Below are 21,573 nucleotides of genomic sequence, written 5' to 3'. Positions count from 1 at the left end.
CAGAACTAGCCCTGGCCCAGGTGCTTCCAGAACAGCCCTGTTATTTAGTCCTTCCATTGCACTTTGACCAGCAGCACTTCCTGCCTCTTTGCACGTTTCTCGGCTTGCACCTTGCGAAGAGGCTCTGCCGGCAGGACGTGGTAGGCTCACTTCCTGCCTGAACCCTCTTCTGCTGCTTTCTGCACTGCGGGTCTGGGCGTGGGCCATTACGTACCTCGTCACTGGGGCCTGCTTTTCACAGGGCCTGTGCGTGGCTGGGCATCTGTCAGACCGCGTTCCATGGCCCATCGCTGATCGTTCCCCCGGGCCAGCAGAGGGCGTAGCACGTGGAAGCAGGGCCGAGGATCAGGCGCCTGTACGCCAGTCCCGAGTCCCTAGTGCTGTCACTGGCCCTCCCTCCGCGCGCACGGGAAGACGTAGGGGACAAGGGAGGAGGACTTGCAGAAAACCCTGTTCTTGGAGTGGCTGTAGACATGTATTCTGCCCAGGGAGGGCATGTCCAGTGCACTGCATAGCATCCTTGGGCCGCACAGAGCCCTCCCGTGGTTACCACCAGGCAGCTGCACTGCACTCTGACTGCCCATGGCTTGAGCTGACGTTCTGGGGAGATTTGCCGCTCTCTCTACTGGCACCGCAGCGTTCCGTTGGTTTCTCGGTAGCAGCACTGCCTAGCTATGCGCCGAAAGCCAGGAGAACCTCTGCGGAGAGGCGTGCCAGAGCGTTAGTTCAGTTAGCTGTGTGTTCAATGGTGCCTGCTGCAGGGCCTTGCCCAGGTCCCTGGGGTGGTGTGGTAGTGATCCCAGAACTCGCTGCTGCTTGTGCCTCTCCGAGGCCCTCAATGCTGTCATGAGACTCTTGTTCTTCCTCTCCTCCACTGGGAGAGAAGTGTCAGCAATAGCTGTAGTCATGCCAACAGCCTCCTGTGGAAGGATGAGGAAGGAAGCAAGGGTTCCTTGAGATCCCCGGGAAGAGCAGGCTGCCTGTTCGCTCTCGGGAGCCGTGTCGGTGACTGCAGCATCAGTCTTGCCAGCACCGAGTGTGTCGGCACCAAGGCTCTTCAAGCAGCTGCAGGTTTACTCTGCCTTCAGGCGGGACTTGCCTGTTGCACGGCTGTCCTCAGTAGGTTGGAGTCTCCTGCAATCCTGGGGCCATCTGGCTGGCTTGCCTCAAATACAGGCTGTTGCTGGTGTCCTCTTCGCACCACTTTAAAGCCAGGCTGTGGAAACAAGCTCCCTCTGCAGTATCTGTCTTTGGAGCTAATTCACCATTGTCAGCCTTGGAGATCAGATCTGCATTAACAGGCTGGAGCGATGGGTTTGGTACCAGTGTTCCCTGTAAGCTGAGCCCTAGGGCGGCCACCAGGAGAGATTCAGGTGCTGCTCGGCTGATTAACAGAGCACCCACAGCGGATAGCATGTTTCTATTGGTGATGCACATCTGCACTTGCCTTGGTGCATGTAACATTTATTCCACACACAGATGGAAAAAATTAGAGGGCACGTTGTTTGGTACCAAGTGTCAGTGCTGCCTCAGACACTGCCAGGACTCAGGGCCTTGCCTTCTCCACCTCCGTCGGTATTAATGTGACCCACACACGGGCTTCCAGAGAGTCATGGCGCGTGTGGCACCCTAGATCTGCCTCTGCTGCTCTGTGAACTGCTTGGAGGCTCCTGATGTGAAGTTCACGGTCTAGATGGTGCTTGGTCCTGCTGTGGGGTAGGGAGCTCGAGGGCCCTTCCAGTTCGTGTTCTGTGATTCGCAGTTCAGTGTCGTCTTCCATTTCTTCATCCAGGCATCCGCTTTGAAAATCGTCACCGTTTCCATGGGCTCACCCTAGGTACTGGGCTCGGTACTGTTCTCTTAGCAAAGACGAGAAGAGTTACCCGGCGTTTCCGGGTCCAGTCAAGCTTCTTCCCAGGGCGGCCGGGATGTCGGGATGTTAGCTAGTGGCTGGGGCACTTGCTGCCCTGCGGTCGGTCGGTCCGCCCGCAGTATGTGTTCCTCCCAGACCCTCCCTTTCCATTGGGTAAGAGACAGTCGGATTCTAGGCCCATCCCATTGCCCTGGTCCAGCCAGACCCTGGTAGGAGAAGAGGAAGCTCACATCCAGTGTAGCGGCCCTGCCCCTCCTGTTCAGGAGGAGTTCTTGAACAACCGGACTCTGACGCCCCTTTCTAAAATGGGTAGATAAGGGTCTTGGCCCAGTTCCTGCTGGCCCCGGATGCCATATCTCCTTCCTCAGCGGCATTCAGGGAGCCCTTCAGGCTTTCCGTCTTCAGTTCGTTCCAGGGCACAGTTGCCAACCCCTCCTGACCCAGACAGCTGGAGACACATGCTGGGGTTGCTCCCCATGAGCCGATTGTCGGCACCTTCGTTGCAGGAGCAAGCAAGGCCACTTGCCAGTAAAATGGCTCTATCGCCCCACAGCCACCAGAGTGCTAGAATAAAGAGGTCAGGCGTTTCCCAAGGAGCATTTGTGTGTCTGAGAACTCCCCAAAATCTTCCAGAATCAGTCGTAGGGCTGGAGGGCTCGCTAGAGCTCATCTCATTCAGTCCCCTGCACTCAGAGATGAAAGCGACTAGCCCCTCAAGTAACCCCTTCCCCTGCTGCCTCTCTCAGTGCATAGCCGGGGGGACCCAGAGTGAGCCAGGAATCAGCTGTCTCAGCTCACGTCGCCCGCCCCCCCCCCCCCCCCCCGCTGCACTTCAGCCTTCTAAGTGTATTAAGAGCCCGCCGGCTCTTAGTACATTTCAAAGGCAGAGCCACAGCGGGCTTAGCTTTGGGGGCAGGAGCTAACCCCGCTGCGGCTCCTCCGCTGATCGACTGGTTGATTAAACTCCATTTAACATCCCTACTGCACTCAAGGCAGGCTAGGTATTATCTAGACCATCCCTGACCGATGTCTGTCTCGCCTGCTGTCACAGCGTGCTGGGGGAGTCCCCGACTCTGCACCCCCATCCGCAGCCAGATGTGACTCGCCACCAGCCAGTAGAACAGAAGGACCCAGCATAGCATAGGGTCGATGTTAACACGGGGACCAAGAGCAGGCAGCCTTATTCCTCTCGGGGAGATGGGCTCCCGGGCCCTTTTTCTGCCCTAAGCCCCTTCTCTCCTCCTAGCCCAGACGAGACTGACTCTTCCCCCAGGCCCTATCCCCAGCCTGGTGTCAACCCCTTGCCCCCCTCGGCCTTTGTCTCCCTTCCTGGGCAGGAGTTCTTATCTCCTATGTCTGGTCCGCAGGTGTCAGGGCCCAATACACATCTGTTGTGAGTCATGCCCAGCCTCCCTCTCCTCATGCAGACAGTGTTGCCGTGCCCAGGGGAAACTGAGGCACACTCACACAGCACAATATAGCCAAGAGTGAGTGTAACAGAGTGAACACCGGACTTGAGAAGTAGACAACACCTCCACTACGTCACACCTGCTCTTAACAGTGTTCAGCGATGGAGATTCCACAACCTCCCTAGGCAATTTATCCCAGTGCTTAACCACACTGACAGGAGGTTTTTCCTGATGTCCAACCTAAACCTCCCTTGCTGCTTGTCCTGTCCTCAGAGGCCAAGGAGAACGTTTTTTCTCTCTCCTCCTTGTAACACCCTTTTCTTCTTTGAGAGCTTATTCACATTAATTTTGATCAGACTCGCTCACAAGTGGCAGAAACTTTCCCCTAGCAGCTCCCATTGGGTTGGCTCTAGAGCCCGCTGGAGTGGGGCTGTATATGCCACTGCTGGCAGGACTCCCCCTCTGTTCTTTCTTCCCGTCCATGGCGGCGGTGGAGCCGTGTCTCTCGCGCTTAGCAAGTCGTGCCTGGTCCTAGCAGTCACCTAGTTCTTATCAGTTGTAGCTACTAGTTAGTTCTCAAGTGTAGGAGCATAAGCTTCTGACGAAGTGGGTCTTTGCCCACGAAAGCTTATGCTCCTACACTTCAGTTAGTCTATAAGGTGCCACGGGACTCCTCGTCGCTTTTGCAGATTCAGACTAACACAGCTACCCCTCTGATAGTTAGTTCTCAGGCTCTTTGTGCGGGTGCTTTTGAGGAGAGCGGTGGACTGCATGTGAGCGCCCGCACCTAGGAACAGCGGTGACAGGGTGGGTGGCCGACTGGTGTTTGCTTTGGGCGCCTGACTGAGTGGAAAGGAGGGCCTGTGTCCCGCCGTGGGCGCTGGGCACTGAGCGGTAAGTCCCACCCGGGGCTGGACACTGAGGTGTTGGCAGTGGCACAAAAGGGTTCTGTGCATTGGGGGGAGGGATCATTTTGGACACTACCTAATGGCGTTTTCCCTTTCTGTAGATAACTTGATCGATCAAACGAAGGTGGAGAAAAGCGAGGCCAAGGCAGTGGAGCTGGAGAAAAAGGTGTCTGGCTGGGCGTGGGAGGAGAGCGGGGGTGGGATAGGCCCTGGAGCAGGTGCCACCAGACAGCGCCTTCCCGGCCACAGAGCAGTGGCGAATAGCCGCTCAGCTCTGCACTGGGCCGGTCTCTCTGGGAAGAGCCGTGTGCTCGCTTTTTAGTTCACCAAACACGCAGGTGTCTCCTGCTCAGGGCTGTGCTGTCGGGCATGTGAACCCCCACGCTTCTCGTGCGTGGGCCCTGGCCGAGAGGTGAGCGTTGAAGCTGTGACTGGAATTAGAACGTTCACCTCTTGTCATGGGCGTGCCCCCGGCTGCCTTCAGACGGAGCCAAGCGTTTGCAATGCCGGCAGCGCTCGCTAGTGCATGCCAAGGCAGACCCCTTCACATGGCGATGCTGTCCCCAGGCCTGTCCTCCCCTAACCGCTACTGCCCCTTGTCCCTTAGCTGGACTCAGAGCTGACTGCACGGCACGAGCTTCAGGTGGAAATGAAGAAGATGGAAAGCGACTTTGAACAGAAACTCCTGGGTTTAGATGGAGAGAAGCAGTCCCTGGACAAGGAGAAAAAGCAGCTCGCCCTAGAGAAGCAGAGTCTGGAGAGCCAAGTCTCCGAGAAGAACGAGGAGGTAATGTTCAAGCTGAGGCCTGACTTACATGGCCTTGGAGCGCAGTGCTGTCTCGCTAGACAGACTGCAGCACCCTGGCGAGTTCTGACGCACACAGACTGGGTATGTGGGGCAGGAGGAGCGGGAAGGGGGCACTGTAATGGGGCCACTAGATGTGAGCTACTTTCCAGCTTTTGAACAGTCCCTTGGACAAACCTCTCCCTCATCCTTCAAGGTGGCCCTGTGCCAACCTCTCGCACTGAGCCTACGCCCTCAAGTGAGGGGACCCCACAGTTCTAGCAATGGGGTTCTCAGTGCCTACTGAGATGGATTGCTGGGTTTGTGGTGACTGGGAGAACCACATGGTGAATTGTTTGCTGGATGTGAAGCCTGCAGATCTCTCCAGACTGATTGTGCCAGTGTTGAGCAGGTGCCAGTAATACAGAAGAAAATAGGAAAGCGATCCTGGTGACCCAATCTAGGCTGCTACGCAGGCAACTGAAGTCCAGGACCTCCTGAAAAGCTTCCAGGTCTCTGCTCAGAGCCAGTTACGCAGAACGTCAGGTCTCCAAGTGTAGTTGAGGTGAGGGTGTAGGGAGGCAGGATTTGGGTGTATTAGGAACTGACAAACATTTTGGGAAAGGAGGAGCTTGTACCGAACAGAGGGACTTCACCCAAGCCAAAATGGAACCAGAGTGCTGGCATGGCAAATTCAAACAGTCATGGAGGAGTTTTAAGCTGAGGGCTGGGAAAGCAGACGGTGCGGAGGAGCACACAGCTCAGACACGCATCCCGTGGGGGAGGGTCTATTAGTAGAGAGTCCCTATATCCTAATGAAGAGGAGAGGCTAGGACTGTGCTGTCCAACACACTAGCCACATGTGGCTATTTGGCCGGGTGAGTGTGGCTAGTTGGCTATAACAGTAGCCGCTAGAGTCGTCATTACTGCTTGAGAACTGGTTGGACACCACAGGGCTAGAAGCTGATAAAGTACAAGTAGGAACTGAGGAGAAACAGGTGAGAGTTCCCTTACTCTGGGGGGGTGTCTCCCAGAAACACAGCGCAGATAGACCCCGGATGTTTGTAGCTCACAGTGCAAAGGTGATGCAAACCTAGAAAGAAGATGATCATACTTGGCAGATCATCACATTTTCGCACACACTGTACGTGCCCTTCTGGTCAGATTCCTTGCCATTTAGGATCTTGGTATCAGCAGAATTCTCAAGTGTTCTATGTATTTCACGCAGCATCATGGGCAGGATGAGCTCATGCCCAGCTTCCCAGCTCCCTGTATGATTGCTGTGTAGATGGGGCTTCCTGCTCCATGCCCGTCGGGGCAAACTCTACTGCCTGCTATTAAGGAGTCTTCATAATTCTTTGTGGTGCTTATAGCTACATTTCACAATATTAATCAGTGTGCCACTAGCGTTGAGAAAACCCTCCCTCTCTGCACTTGTACAATATGAGTGTTGATTCAGTTGTTTGTAAATGTACACAAAGCCGGAGCTGAACCTCAAGTAAATCTTTGAAATGAATCCTTCTGAAAAATAAAACCCAACTCAAGCTGCTCCTCTGCTTATGGGTTCATGCTCCCTGCTGTTTTTCCCCCATTTGCGAGAGACTGTGAAGTTTGCCTCCATCCCTTGTTAGCTTGATGGTTTTATGTGTAAATTGAGGTCAACTCACATTCCTTTGTTTAGAATAGACCTGATTAACAACTTCCCAATCCACCTGATGTACGCACACACTGCTTATAATTCCAGCACGTATTCAAAATACTTATTACCCATTGCACACATGATCCTATAGGAATAGGAATCCGCAGTGAGTTTTCAGAGAATACCTGCCCAGGCATATTTTATATGAAGATAATTAGCATGTAGGGTCTGAGTACGGGGTGGTTAGTGTCACATCATTACATTGCCCGTTGTTGGTGGCTGTCGACTAGAGCAGCAGTTCTCAACCTGTGGGTCTGGGCGCTTGTGCGCTCACGAGAGATTCAGATGCTGCCCGGCTGATTAGCAGAGTGCCCACAAATAGGTTTTGTGTTTCTAGTTACGGTGCATGTTGACACGTGGCTCGGTGCGTATCAAAATTATTCCGCTCATGGATGGAAAAGCTAATTGGGAACATTGTCACGACCCAGTTTTACGAGGCCACTGGGGCTGATGTTCAGCGTGAGGGAGCCGGTGGAGGGCTGCAGACATGGGTGGCAGGGTTCAGATTATAGGCTCCCTGCCTGGGCTGAAGCCCTTTGGCTATGGCTCCCTGTCCAGGGCAGTGGAAGTTGAGCTTGGGGTTCGAGCCCCCCAAACAGCAGCAGTGCGTGGGCAGGCTCAGGCTTTACCTGCCCCGGTCATGTAGTAACATTGTTGTCAGAAGGGTTGCAGTGCTGCAGGGTGAGGCTGCCTTGCCTCTGTTCCGGTCCAGTGCCCTAACCCTGAGACTCCAGGTCATTCTTCTCGCCTTCCCCCAGCTCCACACCCACGAGCGGTGGTTCTGCCGTGTGAGGTCTCCCATCAGATGCGCTCTCGCCCGGCTTCCTCTTGGCTTGGAAATGGGAGGAAGAGGGCCCAGAGATGCCCAGGGGTTTGCACTGCTCACTGCCCCACGAAAGGGCCATGTGGTTTGGGTTGAGTTCGTGTACAGGGGCCTCGACCTCGCACAGACATGTTAAAACATCATGCCAAGGGTTGGAAGCTTTGTTTCTTGGGATACGAGAGAGAGAATCAGAAGCAAAACAGAAAACGTTTCAGTGTAAATGTAGCCACGTCATGCAAACCAACCTTAATCTGAGGTGAGCAAAAGAGCGTGGCTGACAGCCCCTTCCCTGGAGAAGAAGGGTTAGTTCTGTCACTGGCTCTTGTGTGGTGTTTACTTTCTCGACAGACAGACGTACAAAGGACAGACGCTGTTGGATATTAAGGGGCGGTAATCTGGCATTGAGGTGCTCGGGGTTCTCGCCCATCAGTTAGCCCTTCTTTCCAGCACACCAGTTTTGGTCTGTTAATTTCTGATTCCATTTTTGTTTGTAAATCATGATGCCAACACAACCCTTGCCTCCTGTCACTAGCCTTCCCTCTTACAATTGATCCAGACGGTCTCCTAGACCTTGTACCTTGGTCTATTAGCATTCATTGCTGGAGGTTACTGTAATGTTTTATGAACTTTGCCTACTTTCCTCTGGAGGACAGAGTCTTAATTCAAAATGATCTGGACAAACTGGAGAAATGGTCTGAGGCAAATACGATGACGTTTACTAAGGAGCAAAGTGCTCCACTCAGGAAGGAACAATCCGTTTCACACTTACAGAATGGGAAGCGACTGTCTAGGAAGGAGTCCTGCAGAAAGGGATCTGGGGACATAGTGGACCACAAGCTGAATGAGTTGATAGTGTGATGCTGTTGCAAAAAAAGCAAACGTCATTCTGGGCTACATTCCCATGAGAAGCAATTCTGCTCCACTCTGCGCTGGTTAGGCCTCACTTGAAGTATTGTGTCTGGTCTCTGCATTTCAAGAAAGATGAAGAGAAATTGGAGAGGTTCCGGAGAAGAGTAACAAAAATGATGAAAGGTCTAGAGAACATGAGCTAGGAGGGAAGGCTGAAGGAATTGGGTTTAGTTCAGAAAAGAGAAGACTGAGAGGAGACATGATGGCAGTTTTCAAGTACCTAAGGGTGTTACAAGGAGGGAGAAAAATTGTTCTCCTTGGCCTCTGGGGATAGAACAAGAAGCAATGGGCTTAAACTGCAGCAAGGGAGGTTTAGGTTGGACATTAGGAAAAACTTGCCAACTGTTAGGGTGATGAAACCCAGAATAAATTGCCCAGGGAGGTTGTGGAATCTCCATCCGGAGCTATTTAAGAGCAGCTAGGACAGACACCTGTCAGGGACAATCTCGGTGATGCTTGGTCCTGGCATGAGGGCAGGGGACTGGACTTGACCTCTCGAGGTCCCTTCCAGTTCTATGACTCTCTGATTCCAGTAATTGAGCTCACACCCTGCAGTATCCCAATTGTTATAACAGCCCCCAGGAGTGGGCCTTTGGGGCGTGCTTCTGTTTATCTGTATGGATCAGGTTTTTACTGTAACTTGCACTGCTAGCTGACCCGCTGCTGCAATGCAGCCTGCTTACAGGACAGCGGTATCACGGGAGAGTGTTTTCCCCTCTGGGAGTAGGTGGTCCTGCACCCACTAGTGCGTTCGGCAGGGTGCCAGTGTCCTGTGATGGAGGGGAGGGCCTTAAGAACTGACTGGGCCCCAAGTCTGACACACCTTAGCTGTGGTCTCCTGCCTGCCCTGGCGGGCTGGGACCTGGATGTTCTGCTAATATCGCTCGTTTTGCTCTTTCTGCAGATTACGAAGCTGTCAAAGGAGCTTGAAGATACTAAGAGGGAAATGGCTGCGTTAGCGTCTCAAGCTGCGTCTGCCTTGGCTGCCCCTGCGATCCCCCCAGCCCCGCCGCTCCCTGGGGCCCCTGCGATCCCCCCAGCCCCGCCGCTCCCTGGGGCCCCTGCGATCCCCCCAGCCCCGCCGCTCCCTGGGGCTCCTGCGATCCCCCCAGCCCCGCCGCTCCCTGGGGCCCCTGCGATCCCCCCTGCCCCGCCGCTCCCTGGTGCCCCTGCGATCCCCCCGCCTGCCCCGCCGCTCCCTGGGGCTCCTGCGATCCCCCCGCCTGGCGCCCCTGCGATCCCGCCCCCTCCCCCGCCGCTCCCTGGCGCCGCCGGGATGCCGCCCCCTCCCCCGCCGCTCCCTGGCGCCGCCGGGATGCCGCCCCCTCCCCCGCCGCTCCCTGGCGCCGCCGGGATGCCGCCCCCTCCCCCGCCGCTCCCTGGCGCCGCCGGGATGCCGCCCCCTCCCCCGCCGCTCCCTGGCGCCGCCGGGATGCCGCCCCCTCCCCCGCCGCTCCCTGGCGCCGCCGGGATGCTGCCCCCTCCCCCGCCGCTCCCTGGCGCCGCCGGGATGCCGCCCCCTCCCCCGCTGCTCCCTGGCGCCGCTGGGATGCCGCCGCCTCCTCTGCCCCCTGGCTTTGGGGGTTGGGGCGCCCCTGCAGCTCCAGCTCTCCCCTATGGATTAGCTCCAAAGAAACAATACAAGCCAGAGGTGCAGCTGCGGAGACCGAACTGGAGCAAGGTGAGACCTGCCCGCTGCCGGCCCCTTTCCTCTTCGCCCCTCAGGTGTGCCGCTCCGCCAGCCTTCCGGTGGCGCCTGTGAGGGGACCCCCCGAGGAGCCAGCTGGTGGCTCGCAGGGCAATGGCTTCCCTGAGGCTCAGGCCCCTGCAGAGCAGCTGCTGATGGATGGGCTCGCCGGGGATTGGTGTGGCTAGTGGCTGTTCCTGCTCTGGGCCGGGTCGCAATGCGCAGGCTGCAGAGCCGGCTGCAGGGCCCAGCTCTCGGAAGCACAGGCTGCTTGGACTCTGCTTTGTCCGCGGCGCCAGGACACAGGGCCAGTGTGTCTGAGCACGGCAGTAGCCGCAAGCAGACAGCAAGCGTGCCCAGCCTGCCGCCGGAGAGCTGTGGGCATGGCGCCAAGGCGCCCCCTCTTTCTGGGGCCTTGCCGACTGGGCTGCTTCTCGCGTGGCTCAGTGGTTAACATGCGACTCTTCAAGTCTGGGGCCTGCGCGGCCAAACCCTGCTCAGCCAGCGCCGTAGCCGCTCGCGGGTGCGTCCCAGAACTGACCTGCTGTGCAGCTGAGCCCAGGAGGGAGCCGAACCTGGAACTGCCGAAGCAGCTTGAGAGCCAGGCTGGTCTAGGAGCAAGTCTGCCGCAGCCCAGGGTGCGGGTGTATTGGCAGAGCTGGGGGCTCCCCTGCTACAGGCCAGGCTTGGGGAGCGTTAGCAGAGCTGGGGGGGGCCAAGCAGTAATAAGGGTTGAACTTGTTAGCTCCTCCTCCCCGAGGTGGCTGGGAAGCAGGCAGGGTCACTAGAGGGCCCAGGCGGTCTGGTGGAGGCGTTGGCCATCGGGCCGCTGCTGTCTCCCTTGCATAGGGGCGCACTCTGCCCCAGGCGCCTCCAGCACAGTCAGGTGTTGAGGAAGGGTAAAACACGAACTTCAGACCCCCCCGCCCCCCCCCCCCCGGCATGTGGTGACTTCCTGAGCAAGTGGGTGTGGAGGCCAGGCTCAGTGGAGGGCGTGGAACAAGAGGCACAAGGCAGAGAGAAGCCCTGGGCAAGGGGGCTGGGAAGGGGAGAGGAGAGACCTGACTTGTGTTTGGTGGCAGACAGGCGGTTCAGCATGAGGGCGAAGGCTGCAAGGCAGATGAGTTCAGCTGCAGCAGGGGGGCGGGAGAGGCACCTGGAGCCTCCGAGGGACCAGCGGGGGCTGCAGGCGCTGCTGCCCAGGGTGAGCGGGGTAGTTGTGTGGCGAGAGAGGAGAGACCTGGCCAGGTGTGGGCGCTGCCCCACATGACCCCGAATGCAGGAGGGCTGTGCTGTCAGCAGTGGGACTGGGAAGAGGGGTGCTGGTTGGAGAAGGGGGGCTGCTCCTTCAGTAAGCTGGGTGACAAGCCACGCAGAGGGGCTCGCTGGAGGGCTCCGAGATGGCAGCTGAAGCTCTTTGAGCAGAAAGGGCATCCTAGCGAGCGTGCGGAGGGAGAGCGGAGGGCCCAGGACAGCGTTGTGGGCACCTGTGGGAGGGAGGGGTGGTCTGGACCCACGGGCTGACCGTGCCCCATGCTCCCCGCAGATTGTGGCTGAGGAGCTCTCCCAGGACTGTTTCTGGACCCGGGTGAAAGAAGATCGCTTTGAGAACGACGAGCTCTTCGCCAAGCTGACGCTCACCTTCTCTGCCCAGGCCAAGTGTAAGTGCTGCTGGCGCCCTGCGGCTGCCTGGCCGCACTGAGGGGTCGCGGGCTGGGCAGGAGCTGCCTTCCGAAGGGGCGCGCAGGTGCCAGCGCCAGGAGGGCAGGGCGGGCAGGCCGGGGGACTTCTCGGCTAGCAGCTGATGAGCACCTTGGACGCGTGAGCCTCCCTCCCGGGGGGAAGGACCGCTCTAGCTGGGGTATTGTCTGGTCTAACGTTTTCCCCTCTCTCCCCCTCTGCTTCCTGGCCTGGGGATTCGTCCGCCGCTGCCTGCAGCCTCCAAGGGTGAGTGGCGCCGTTCTGCCAGGCTGCGCGGGCCTGTGCCGTGACACTGCTCGGTGGAGCGGCCCTGGGGGGGCTCTCGGAAGAGGGCTGCAAGCGGTCTCCTCCCATTAGCAGGCCTTCCCCTACCGCTGCACTAGGCTCCTGAGTGTTAGCCGCATTCAGTGCGCAAAGCAGAGGGTCTCGCTCTCCCCGGTATGTGTTGGGCTCCGCCCCGGGGCAGGCCGCACAGACTTCACTCCCCCTGCCCTGTGTAGTGCAGGGCCCCCGCCATGGGCTTTCTCTCCAGCCGAGGCGGCACTCGCCTGAGCCGGGTGTCCTCCAGCCACGTTGCCCTGAACTTAGGCTCCTTGTTTGCACTGGGCCCCTGCGCTCCCTGGCTCCAGCACTTGATCTGGAGTGGGAGAGGAAGCTTCTTACCACGTGCTCCCCTGCCCGTGGCATGGAGCTTGCTCTGCCGGGGGGGAGCCGAGCTCCTCTTTGGGCCTCCTGGCTGCGCTGGGCCTGAAGCTTTCCCCCACCTCCTGTCAGTAGCTGCAGGGGGCAGGGGGTGCCCCTTTGCCTTTGCCGCTCGCCTGCTTCATCTCCGCCTTGCGCTCTTGAGCTTCTGTAGAGTCATGTGGACCCGATGCAGGAAGCTGACACGCCTGGCTTCCGGCCCCGCAGAATTAGCCTGTTTCTAGACATGGCCGTTTCCCCTGGCTGATAGAGGCTGCGCGTGACGTAGTTTCAGTGAGAAGCGGGCCGGGCTGCCTGGGGCTCTGGCAGCTTTCAGGGAGCGACTCTCGCCCTGTAACAGAGTAGTTCCCGCAGTGCTGCCCTGAGCCCCGTCTCGGTGCTGCCTGCTGCTGGCAGGCCACTCTCCGTGTCCCTTAGTCGGAGACGGCGAGGGGCTCCCTCCCTCCCCAGAAGGTAGTCGCCTAGGGCAGGAGAAGGGCTTTTCGGCCAGCGGTGCTCTTCTGATGCTGGCTGGCAGGGTGTGCTCCTCCGAAGAGGGTTGCGTAGTGCGTCGCTCAGAGGGAGGCGGAGTGGACCGCTGAGTTCCACCGGCTGATCTCCCTCCCCAGCCCCTGGCTTCAGCCGACTCCCCCCACGGCTGGGGGTGCTGGTGCGCTGCTCTCGCTGCGCTCTCGTTACTGTGGTCCCCAGCGGGGGGGCTTGCTGGTTGTAGCGATATTCCCCGGTTGTGCTTGAGGGAGCTCTCTGAGCCCACTGCCCTGGGTTTGGTCGGACTGTAGGCAGCGAGGTGGCAGGACTGGCAGTTCAGCACTCGTGCTAGCAGCCCCCCCCCTCCAACGCCGCAGCACTTGCTCCTTGGGCGAGCCTCTCCGGGACCGAGCCCCCTGCCTTTCAGGAAGGCCCCTGGGCTTTGTCGAGCAGGTCTGAGCCTCTGTCACCTCTTGGCAGTGGCCAGAGCCACAGATCCCCGTCAGTGCGGTGCCCAGATCTTCCTTGCAGAGGGGTCTGCGCAGGCAGCCCTTGGTCCCACGGCCTCTCGCTTGAATGCTGTGTTGTAGCCAGACTGCGTGCTGGGGCACCTGCCTGGTCGCTGTCTGCCGCCGTGGGATCGCCGGCTCCCTGGCCATGTTTCCTGGTCGCTGTCTGCCGCCGTGGGATCGCCGGCTCCCTGGCCATGTTTCCTGGTCGCTGTCTGCCGCCGTGGGATCGCCGGCTCCCTGGCCATGTTTCCTGGTCGCGGTCTGCCGCCGTGGGATCGCCGGCTCCCTGGCCATGTTTCCTGGTCGCGGTCTGCCGCCGTGGGATCGCCGGCTCCCTGGCCATGTTTCCTGGTCGCTGTCTGCCGCCGTGGGATCGCCGGCTCCCTGGCCATGTTTCCTGATCGCTGTCTGCCGCCGTGGGATCGCCGGCTCCCTGGCCATGTTTCCTGGTCGCTGTCTGCCGCCGTGGGATCGCCGGCTCCCTGGCCATTTTTCCTGGTCGCTGTCTGCCGCCGTGGGATCGCCGGCTCCCTGGCCATGTTTCCTGGAGCGTGCTGCCTTGATTTGGCCACATCCACTCTCATGTTATCAACCGCTAGAGCTTGTTTCCGTTTCCAAAGCGCTTGGGGAGGAGGAGAGCAAGGAGGCAGGTATGGCCGGCCTGTGGTGAGTAGCACTTGCAGCCTTTGCATGGAGTTCTGGGCCCTTGCTGTGGAGAAATCCGCCAGGATTTGCGGCAGGGGATGGTTCGTGTGTTGCACCATTCCTGTAGTGACACTGTGCCAAAAGCTTCAGAGGGGAGCCCAGTGAGTCTGTAACTGGAAAAACGTAAGCAGCCAATCGCCTAGCAGCCAATCGCCTAGCAGCACCTTACAGACTGGCAAGACTTGTCGGTGGACTCACGAGCTTTCGTGGGAACAGCCCACTTCCTCAGGCGAGTGGAGGGTTAAAAGTCCAGGTCCCAAGTAAACGGGAGAGGAGGGAAAATAGCGACTCTGTTCACGTTACGTGACGCTGACAGACGGTGCCAGTGGTTCTGAAGTGCCCATTGTTTGGTTTTTAAGCATTAGGCTTGGCAGGCAGCGCGCTCGCCAGCGGCTGTCTTTCTTCAGCCCTCGTGATGGTCCCACACCTGTCCACGAAGATCATTCCAAGGCTTCCCTGTGTATTTGATTGTGGAATTGGCCTGAAACAACACGGTGGCTTGGAGATCCGTTCAGGAGTGCCCCGGCAGCTTGCGCGCGTTGTCTTTTCGGACGTCGGATTTGTCCGTTCCTTCCTCCCCGGAGAGACTGTCCAGTTGGGCCAGTGCACATGGCAGAGGGGCATGGCTGGACTTGATGACCTAGATGTGCAGACAGAGCTGGCAGTGGGGCCGATTGCAGGGTGGGTTCCCGGATGAGTGAGGTGGAGGGGAGCTGCGTGCTTGCTGGGAGGAACGAGGCTTAGTGAGACTTCTAACCTCACAATCGCTAAAGTTTCAGAGGGCGGCCGAGTGCGTCTGTCACAGGAAAACCGTAACAACCAGCCAATGGGCTGGGAGCACTTGAAAGACCAACAAAACCTGTCGATGGGACCAGGCGTTTCGTGGGCACAGCCCGCTTCTTCCCATGACCAGAGTGCGCGGCCCGAAAGCAAAAATAAATAAGGGGGCGGGGGGAGAGGACATTGGGAGATAAGCTCAAAGGTCACATGTCGATGGGACCAGGTGTTTTGTGGGCACGGCCCACTTCACACGCCTGGAGGTTCCTCATCTGGAGAAGTGGGCTGTGCCCTTGAACTCCTGACTCCCGTCTGTGAAGTGCTCCCTGCCCTTTGCTTGTGTGTTCCTGTGCAGACTAACGGGGCTCCCCTGAAGCTAAGTCCCAAAGGGGTAGCCGAGCCAGTCTGTAACAGCGAACACTTAAACCAACAGCCAGTCTGTAGCAGCGAGCACCTAAACCAACAGCCAGTCTGTAGCAGCGAACACCTAAACCAACAGCCAGTCTGTAACAGCGAGCACCTAAACCAACAGCCAGTCTGTAACAGCGAGCACCTAAACCAACAGCCAGTCTGTAGCAGCGAACACCTAAACCAACAGCCAGTCTGTAGCAGCGAGCACCTAAACCAACAGCCAGTCTGTAGCAGCGAGCACCTAAACCAACAGCCAGTCTGTAGCAGCGAACACTTAAACCAACAGCCAGTCTGTAGCAGCGAACACCTAAACCAACAGCCAGTCTGTAGCAGCGAACACCTAAACCAACAGCCAGTCTGTAGCAGCGAACACCTAAACCAACAGCCAGTCTGTAGCAGCGAACACCTAAACCAACAGCCAGTCTGTAGCAGCGAACACCTAAACCAACAGCCAGTCTGTAGCAGCGAACACCTAAACCAACAGCCAGTCTGTAGCAGCGAACACCTAAACCAACAGCCAGTCTGTAGCAGCGAACACCTAAACCAACAGCCAGTCTCTTAGCTGCTCAGTCTGTGAGAGGCTGAGAGGCTGCTGAGAACCAGTGGGTTGCACTAGGGGAGGAGGAGCACTAAGAGCAGATGCTGCACAGACACCAAGAACCGTCGGCCCCTCCCAGCCGAGTGGAGTTCCCGTCAGTCTCTGTGCCTTTGGCTTGTGGAATTGGTCTGAAACGAAACAGCACCTTGGAGATCCCTTCGTGTGGTGGTGAAGCCTCTCCTCAGAACTCCTTGGGCAGCGTGCAGTTCTCCCTTGGAACGCCAGGTGGCACATGGACCTTTTGGGCTTGCCTGGCCTTTCTTTTACTGCGCAGTCTGGGGGATGCAACAATTCGGAGATGAGCTAATGTTCCTGGTTCTGAACTCCTGGCCATGCTCCCTGCAACACAATGCTGGGGACAGCGGGAAGATGAAACACTGAGGTGGCAGCACCATGATGCATCCGTGGCAGCTTTACAAACGCTGTGAAATGAATGGGGGGGGGGAGCCGTGTTAGTCTGTAACTTAGTGGCCCTGAAGCAACTTGGAGACTGAGACAGATAGATAGAAGGGGTGCGTGCGGAGGGAGGGACGGCTGGCAGGGGTGCGTGGGGAGGGAGCGACGGCCAGCCGGCTGGCAGGGGTGCGTGGGGAGGGACGGCCGGCCGGCTGGCAGGGGTGCGTGGGGAGGGACGGCCGGCTGGCTGGCAGGGGTGCGTGGGGAGGGACGGCCGGCTGGCTGGCAGGGGTGCGTGGGGAGGGACGGCCGGCCGGCTGGCTGGCAGGGGTGCGTGGGGAGGGACGGCCGGCTGGCTGGCAGGGGTGCGTGGGGAGGGACGGCCGGCTGGCTGGCAGGGGTGCGTGGGGAGGGACGGCCGGCCGGCTGGCTGGCAGGGGTGCGTGGGGAGGGACGGCCGGCCGGCTGGCTGGCAGGGGTGCGTGGGGAGGGACGGCCGGCTGGCTGGCTGGCAGGGGTGCGTGGGGAGGGACGGCCGGCTGGCTGGCAGGGGTGCGTGGGGAGGGACGGCCGGCTGGCTGGCAGGGGTGCGTGGGGAGGGACGGCCGGCCGGCTGGCTGGCAGGGGTGCGTGGGGAGGGACGACCGGCCGGCTGGCTGGCAGGGGTGCGTGGGGAGGGACGACCGGCCGGCTGGCTGGCAGGGGTGCGTGGGGAGGGACGGCCGGCTGGCTGGCAGGGGTGCGTGGGGAGGGACGGCCGGCCGGCTGGCTGGCAGGGGTGCGTGGGGAGGGACGGCCGGCCGGCTGGCAGGGGTGCGTGGGGAGGGACGGCCGGCCGGCTGGCTGGCAGGGGTGCGTGGGGAGGGACGGCCGGCCGGCTGGCAGGGGTGCGTGGGGAGGGACGGCCGGCCGGCCGGCTGGCAGGGGTGCGTGGGGAGGGACGGCCGGCCGGCTGGCTGGCAGGGGTGCGTGGGGAGGGACGGCCGGCCAGCTGGCAGGGGTGCGTGGGGATGGGTTTATAGGTGGCATGAGCTTCCGTGGGCACAACCCACGTGTGCGGCCGTCTCTTTCCGGGGGCGGGCAGAGAGCCCATGCTACCACGGTGGAGCAGGCTGGAGCCGCCCCTGCCTGCGGCAGACCTGGGTGCCCCACAGGCAGGGGCTGCCCCAGCACCCCGGCCAGAGTAGCCTCCTGCCCGCGGCAGCTCCGCCCGGTTGCCCGTAGGCAGTGCTGCCCGTGCGGGCGGGGTTACCGGTTAAGTCCCAGCCCTGCTGTGCGTGAGGCTCCGCAGCAGCACAGCAGCCCCCTGGCCCTCACCTAGCAGCTCCGGCAGCCCCCGGCCGGCGCTCTGCGTGGCACAGGATTCCAGCCCTGCTCCAAGCACGGTGCCCCGTGTGAGGCGTGTCCGGGGGCTTTGTGCATCTGCCGCTGCCACCCGAGCGCTCCAGCCACACGGGCCCACCTTGCCCAGCTTTTGGCACCGGTCCCAGACAACACCTGCCCAAGGGCCAGCTCATCCTACCCGCCCAGGCATCCCTGTGGCCGCAGTCCCAGCTCGCCCCCAGGCTGCCAATCCCAGACAGCCTGTCCGGGGGACCGCCTCACCGGAACCCGGTGCCTCAGCAGCTGTGAAGGGGGAGTCTCGGTTTCTAAGTGGCTTTAGGGGCTTTCCCAGTGGTGCCCAATGTCTGGGTCCAGACGGCAGCGCTCAGCGGGGGCCTGGGGGCAGGGCTCGCACACGTTGCACGAGGACAGCGCCACCCCGCACAGGTGGCACCCAGGAGTCTTTTGACATGGGCCACACTGGCTGCAGAAGGGTTAGAAGGTAGCACTGGCCCGGTCCCAGGCACCTGCACACCAGGGAGCGATACAGGAAGGTGGGCAGAGCCAGTGGTCACATCCCCCCCACCGTGAGATTCTTACACGTCTGCTTCTGCACGGCCCGTGTCTGATCGGTCGGAAACCCAGCCCAGGACTCCTCTGCCAGGCTAGGTGGCCCACCCGTCTGGGGAGCCCTCTGTTGCCTGTGGCTTCCCCAAGCAGCTACGTGGGGCCGCTGGGATTTCCTGTCGCTTTCCCTGCTGTACAGAGTAAAACGGGCAGAATTGTGTCCATTTCACTGTGCGGCCTGGGAAACCCGTTAGCCGCGGTGTTAGCCTGCAAACATCTGGCTCGCAGCTGGGGCACCAGATGTGCCACTGCTGGTGAGGGCCACGGCAGGAGTAGGGCAGGTGGCCGCTGATGTTTTTAACACCGTGTTGGCTAGTCCTGCTTTGAGCGAGGGGAAGCAGAACCGTCTGCTAGGTGACTCCCGCCGAGGCTGACGGGTGAGTTCCCAGCAGGTTCTGCTGTTCTTTCAAGCCTCAGGTGTGGGGCTGCTGGAAATGAGCCTGGTTCGGCGGAACCGGTGGCTTAGGACAGCGGGCAAGGGGCGTGTTCCTGGTCTGCTTGTCAGCCCTGCACGCTGCACTCTGCTGCTGGGGCCCCGGGCGGTGCCGGCCTTAGTGCCCTGTGCTCCCTGGCCAGGCCCGCCTGGGCTGAGACTCTTCCCCCGTAAGCAAGCGAGCCCTCGCCGAGAGGCCTTGCGTCTCGTGCCAGCTGTGGGGCTCTCGCCGGGATGCTCCTGCCTGGCAGCGCGGGAAGCCAGGCCCCGGCGTGGCACTCAGGCCAGCCCAGCCCAGCGCCCTGCTCGTCCCACCACAAAGCCAGACCCACAGCTGGCTGCGCAGTGCTCCTTGTGCCTGTGGGGTGGCCGCCCGAGGTGCGGGGCACGGTGCGAGGTGGGTGGCTGGGCTGGGAGAGGTCCTTGAGCCAGGTCCGCGTGTTCCGGCCTCTTTCCTTTCCCTCGGGAAGCTGGCAGCCGAGCAGCTCCCGCCTGCGACATGCAGTCTGCAGCCCCCACGCCGGAGCTGTGGGCTCCTGAGTGCCCGGAGCGCGGCTCCCCGCACCGCTGGAATGCCAGGGCAGGTGCCAGGCAGCCTGCAGGGACGTGGTGCCCGTGACCCGGCTCCGCGGGCTCCCGCGGTCCTGGCCAGTGGTGTGACAAGCAGGGCCGTTGCTTGGAAGGCTGATCGTGAACAGCCCGAGCTGGCTCCTTGCTGGGCTTTGCTCTGCGCTGGGGTTCCTTGGCCCTGGGCCTTTCCGGGGCAGCCCGAGGACCCGTAGCTTGGGCAGCCCGGGTATTCCTTGGGAGGTTAAACCAACCGTCGTCGGGTGGCACAGCCATGTTCCCGATGGCGCCAGCGCCGTGCTCTTAGTCTGGGAGGTGCTGCGACTGCTGGCTGTGTGCAGACTAGCCCGGCCACCCCTGGAACCGGAGGGCGGGGGTCCCCTTGCTTTGAATGCATCCCTCAGCCTGCACTGCTCCTCGCAGCCACCAGATGTGCGCAGTTGAGCCAGGCTGGCTCCGGTTTCTAGCAGTGATGTCAGAGGAGCTGGATTGGAGGAGGAGGTCATCAGCTAATCCTACCCAGGCAATGATGCAGCCCTTCTCCCTCTCCCCTCCGCCCCCTCAGCTGGCTTCCCTCCCAGACAAAGAGCGGAAAGCGGCTTTGCGCAGACAAAGGCTTTGCCGCGCTGGCCGGCTCGCCCCGGCCCATCTGGCCCTCTCTTTCATGCGGAAGCCCCCTGGCCAGGCGGGGGCTGAGCAGCCCGGGCCGTGTTCCAAGGGCCCTTTGTGTCTCTTCGGAGCCTGACAGGGAGTTTTGTCTCCTTTTCTGTGTGCTCGGGAGGCTTCTCCATCTGCTGCTCTGGGCAGGGGGGGGGGGGGGGCATTTCTACCCCGGGGCTTTCCCGTTGTGCCGTTTGGCAGGGCTTGTGCTGGTGCCTGACAGTCGTGTGGAGGTGCCGGGGGTACCGCAGGGCCCCGGCCCCGATGCTCTTGCTGCTGCCCCAGATCAGCCTAGCAGAGCTCCAGGCGGCCGTGCCAGGAGTCTCCCCCGTGCCCCACCCGAACCTCTCTTGTGCTTTCCCAGCACTGCCCTGCTGAGTCACCCTGGGCGAGCCGGTCGCTGCAGCGGTTAGTCATCCCAGCCGCGCTCAGCAGACAGGCCTGGGCTGTGCTGGGGGGCCTCTCCCTATCCCTGCAGTAATTCTGGAAAGCACCGAGTGCCACACCCTGCTCCTGCCCAGGCCTGCCAGTGCCCGCCCAGTCTCCCAAGCGCGGGTCTCGCGCGCCGCCGGGGCCGCCGGGGCCTGGCTGTAGGACCCCCCCCCCATGCGCGCTGCGTGTGTGCGGACAGCCGCGAAGGCTGGCTTCCCTGGCAAGAGGCCACCTGCCAGAAGTGGTCCATACAGTGCTCGTGGGCTCGGCCCAGGGCGGGGCTGCCAGCGTTGGGTGCTGGGCCCGGTGCACTTGCTGCTTTGCTGCTGTTCTGGGTTTGTGTTTCGGTGCAGAGAGAGAGATGAATCTTTGTCCAAACCCTCTGCTCAGTAGCGCGCAGTGCCCCTCCTCCCCCGCGCAGTGCCCCCCCCCCGGGTGCGCAGTGCCCCCCCCGCGGGCGCGCAGTGCCCCCCCGCGGGCGCGCAGTGCCGGAGCTGTGATGTGCGCCGAGTCCAGGCCTACGCTGTCCCTGCGCTAAGCGCCTGAGAGCCTGGCCTGCGGGGAGCTTGGTTTGTCAGGCTTTGGGGACTGAGGGAGCCGAGAGCGGGTTCCAGCCCCTGTTCTGTGCCAAACGTCCCGGCGTCCTCGGGCCCTGGCTGAGAAGCAGGTGCGAGTCTCGCTCCTCCGGGAGAGCCAGAGTGAGCAGTTTCCTCCTTCCCTCACCCTGTCCTGGGACCCAGGCTCCCGAACCCCCGAAGCTGCGCTCATGGGAGGGGAGAAGCTGGGGTCCACGGGGGCACGAGGCCCCAGCGCAGCAGCACAAGCAGCGGGGCGCGGTGCTGCGACCGGATGGGCTCGCGGCGGGCAGGGAGAGCTCAGTGGCTCGCTGAACCCAGGCTTGTGAGTTCAGCCCTTTAGGGGCCGTTTAGGGGGCTGGGGCAAATCTGCCAGGGATGGTGCCTGGCCCTGCCGCGAGGGCAGGGGGCTGGGCTCAGTGGCCTCTCGAGTCCCGCCAGCTCTGAGATGGTCCGTCTCCAGATATGATTATGATGAGGCGCGTGGGCCGGGGCGGGAGCCAGAGGCGCCCAGGTGATGTGGTCACTGAGAGTTGGGGTGTGCGGCGGGGCTGTATTGGCATTTGCAGGGCTTGTTGGAATCTGCTGGGCCGG

General features: G+C 60.8%; 1 protein-coding gene across 1 annotated transcript in view; it reads left to right on the top strand.

Moving 5' to 3' along the window:
- Positions 1–21,573, top strand: part of DIAPH1 (diaphanous related formin 1) — a 109,101-nt gene that overhangs the window by 52,305 nt on the left and 35,223 nt on the right. Inside the window, exons 14-18 of the mRNA XM_089769607.1 lie at positions 4,292–4,356; positions 4,798–4,977; positions 9,310–10,086; positions 11,639–11,753; positions 12,031–12,039. Of these exons, the coding sequence (XP_089625733.1) occupies positions 4,292–4,356; positions 4,798–4,977; positions 9,310–10,086; positions 11,639–11,753; positions 12,031–12,039 (1,146 nt within the window). The remainder of the gene's footprint in view (positions 1–4,291; positions 4,357–4,797; positions 4,978–9,309; positions 10,087–11,638; positions 11,754–12,030; positions 12,040–21,573) is intronic.

This window comes from Pelodiscus sinensis, chromosome 16, assembly GCF_052426305.1.
Source record: "Pelodiscus sinensis isolate ZL-2025 chromosome 16, ASM5242630v1, whole genome shotgun sequence".
In the NCBI taxonomy this organism is placed as follows: Eukaryota; Metazoa; Chordata; order Testudines; family Trionychidae; genus Pelodiscus; species Pelodiscus sinensis.
Note: the sequence above shows the minus strand (reverse complement) of the source record. Positions and strands in the feature narration are given on the sequence as shown.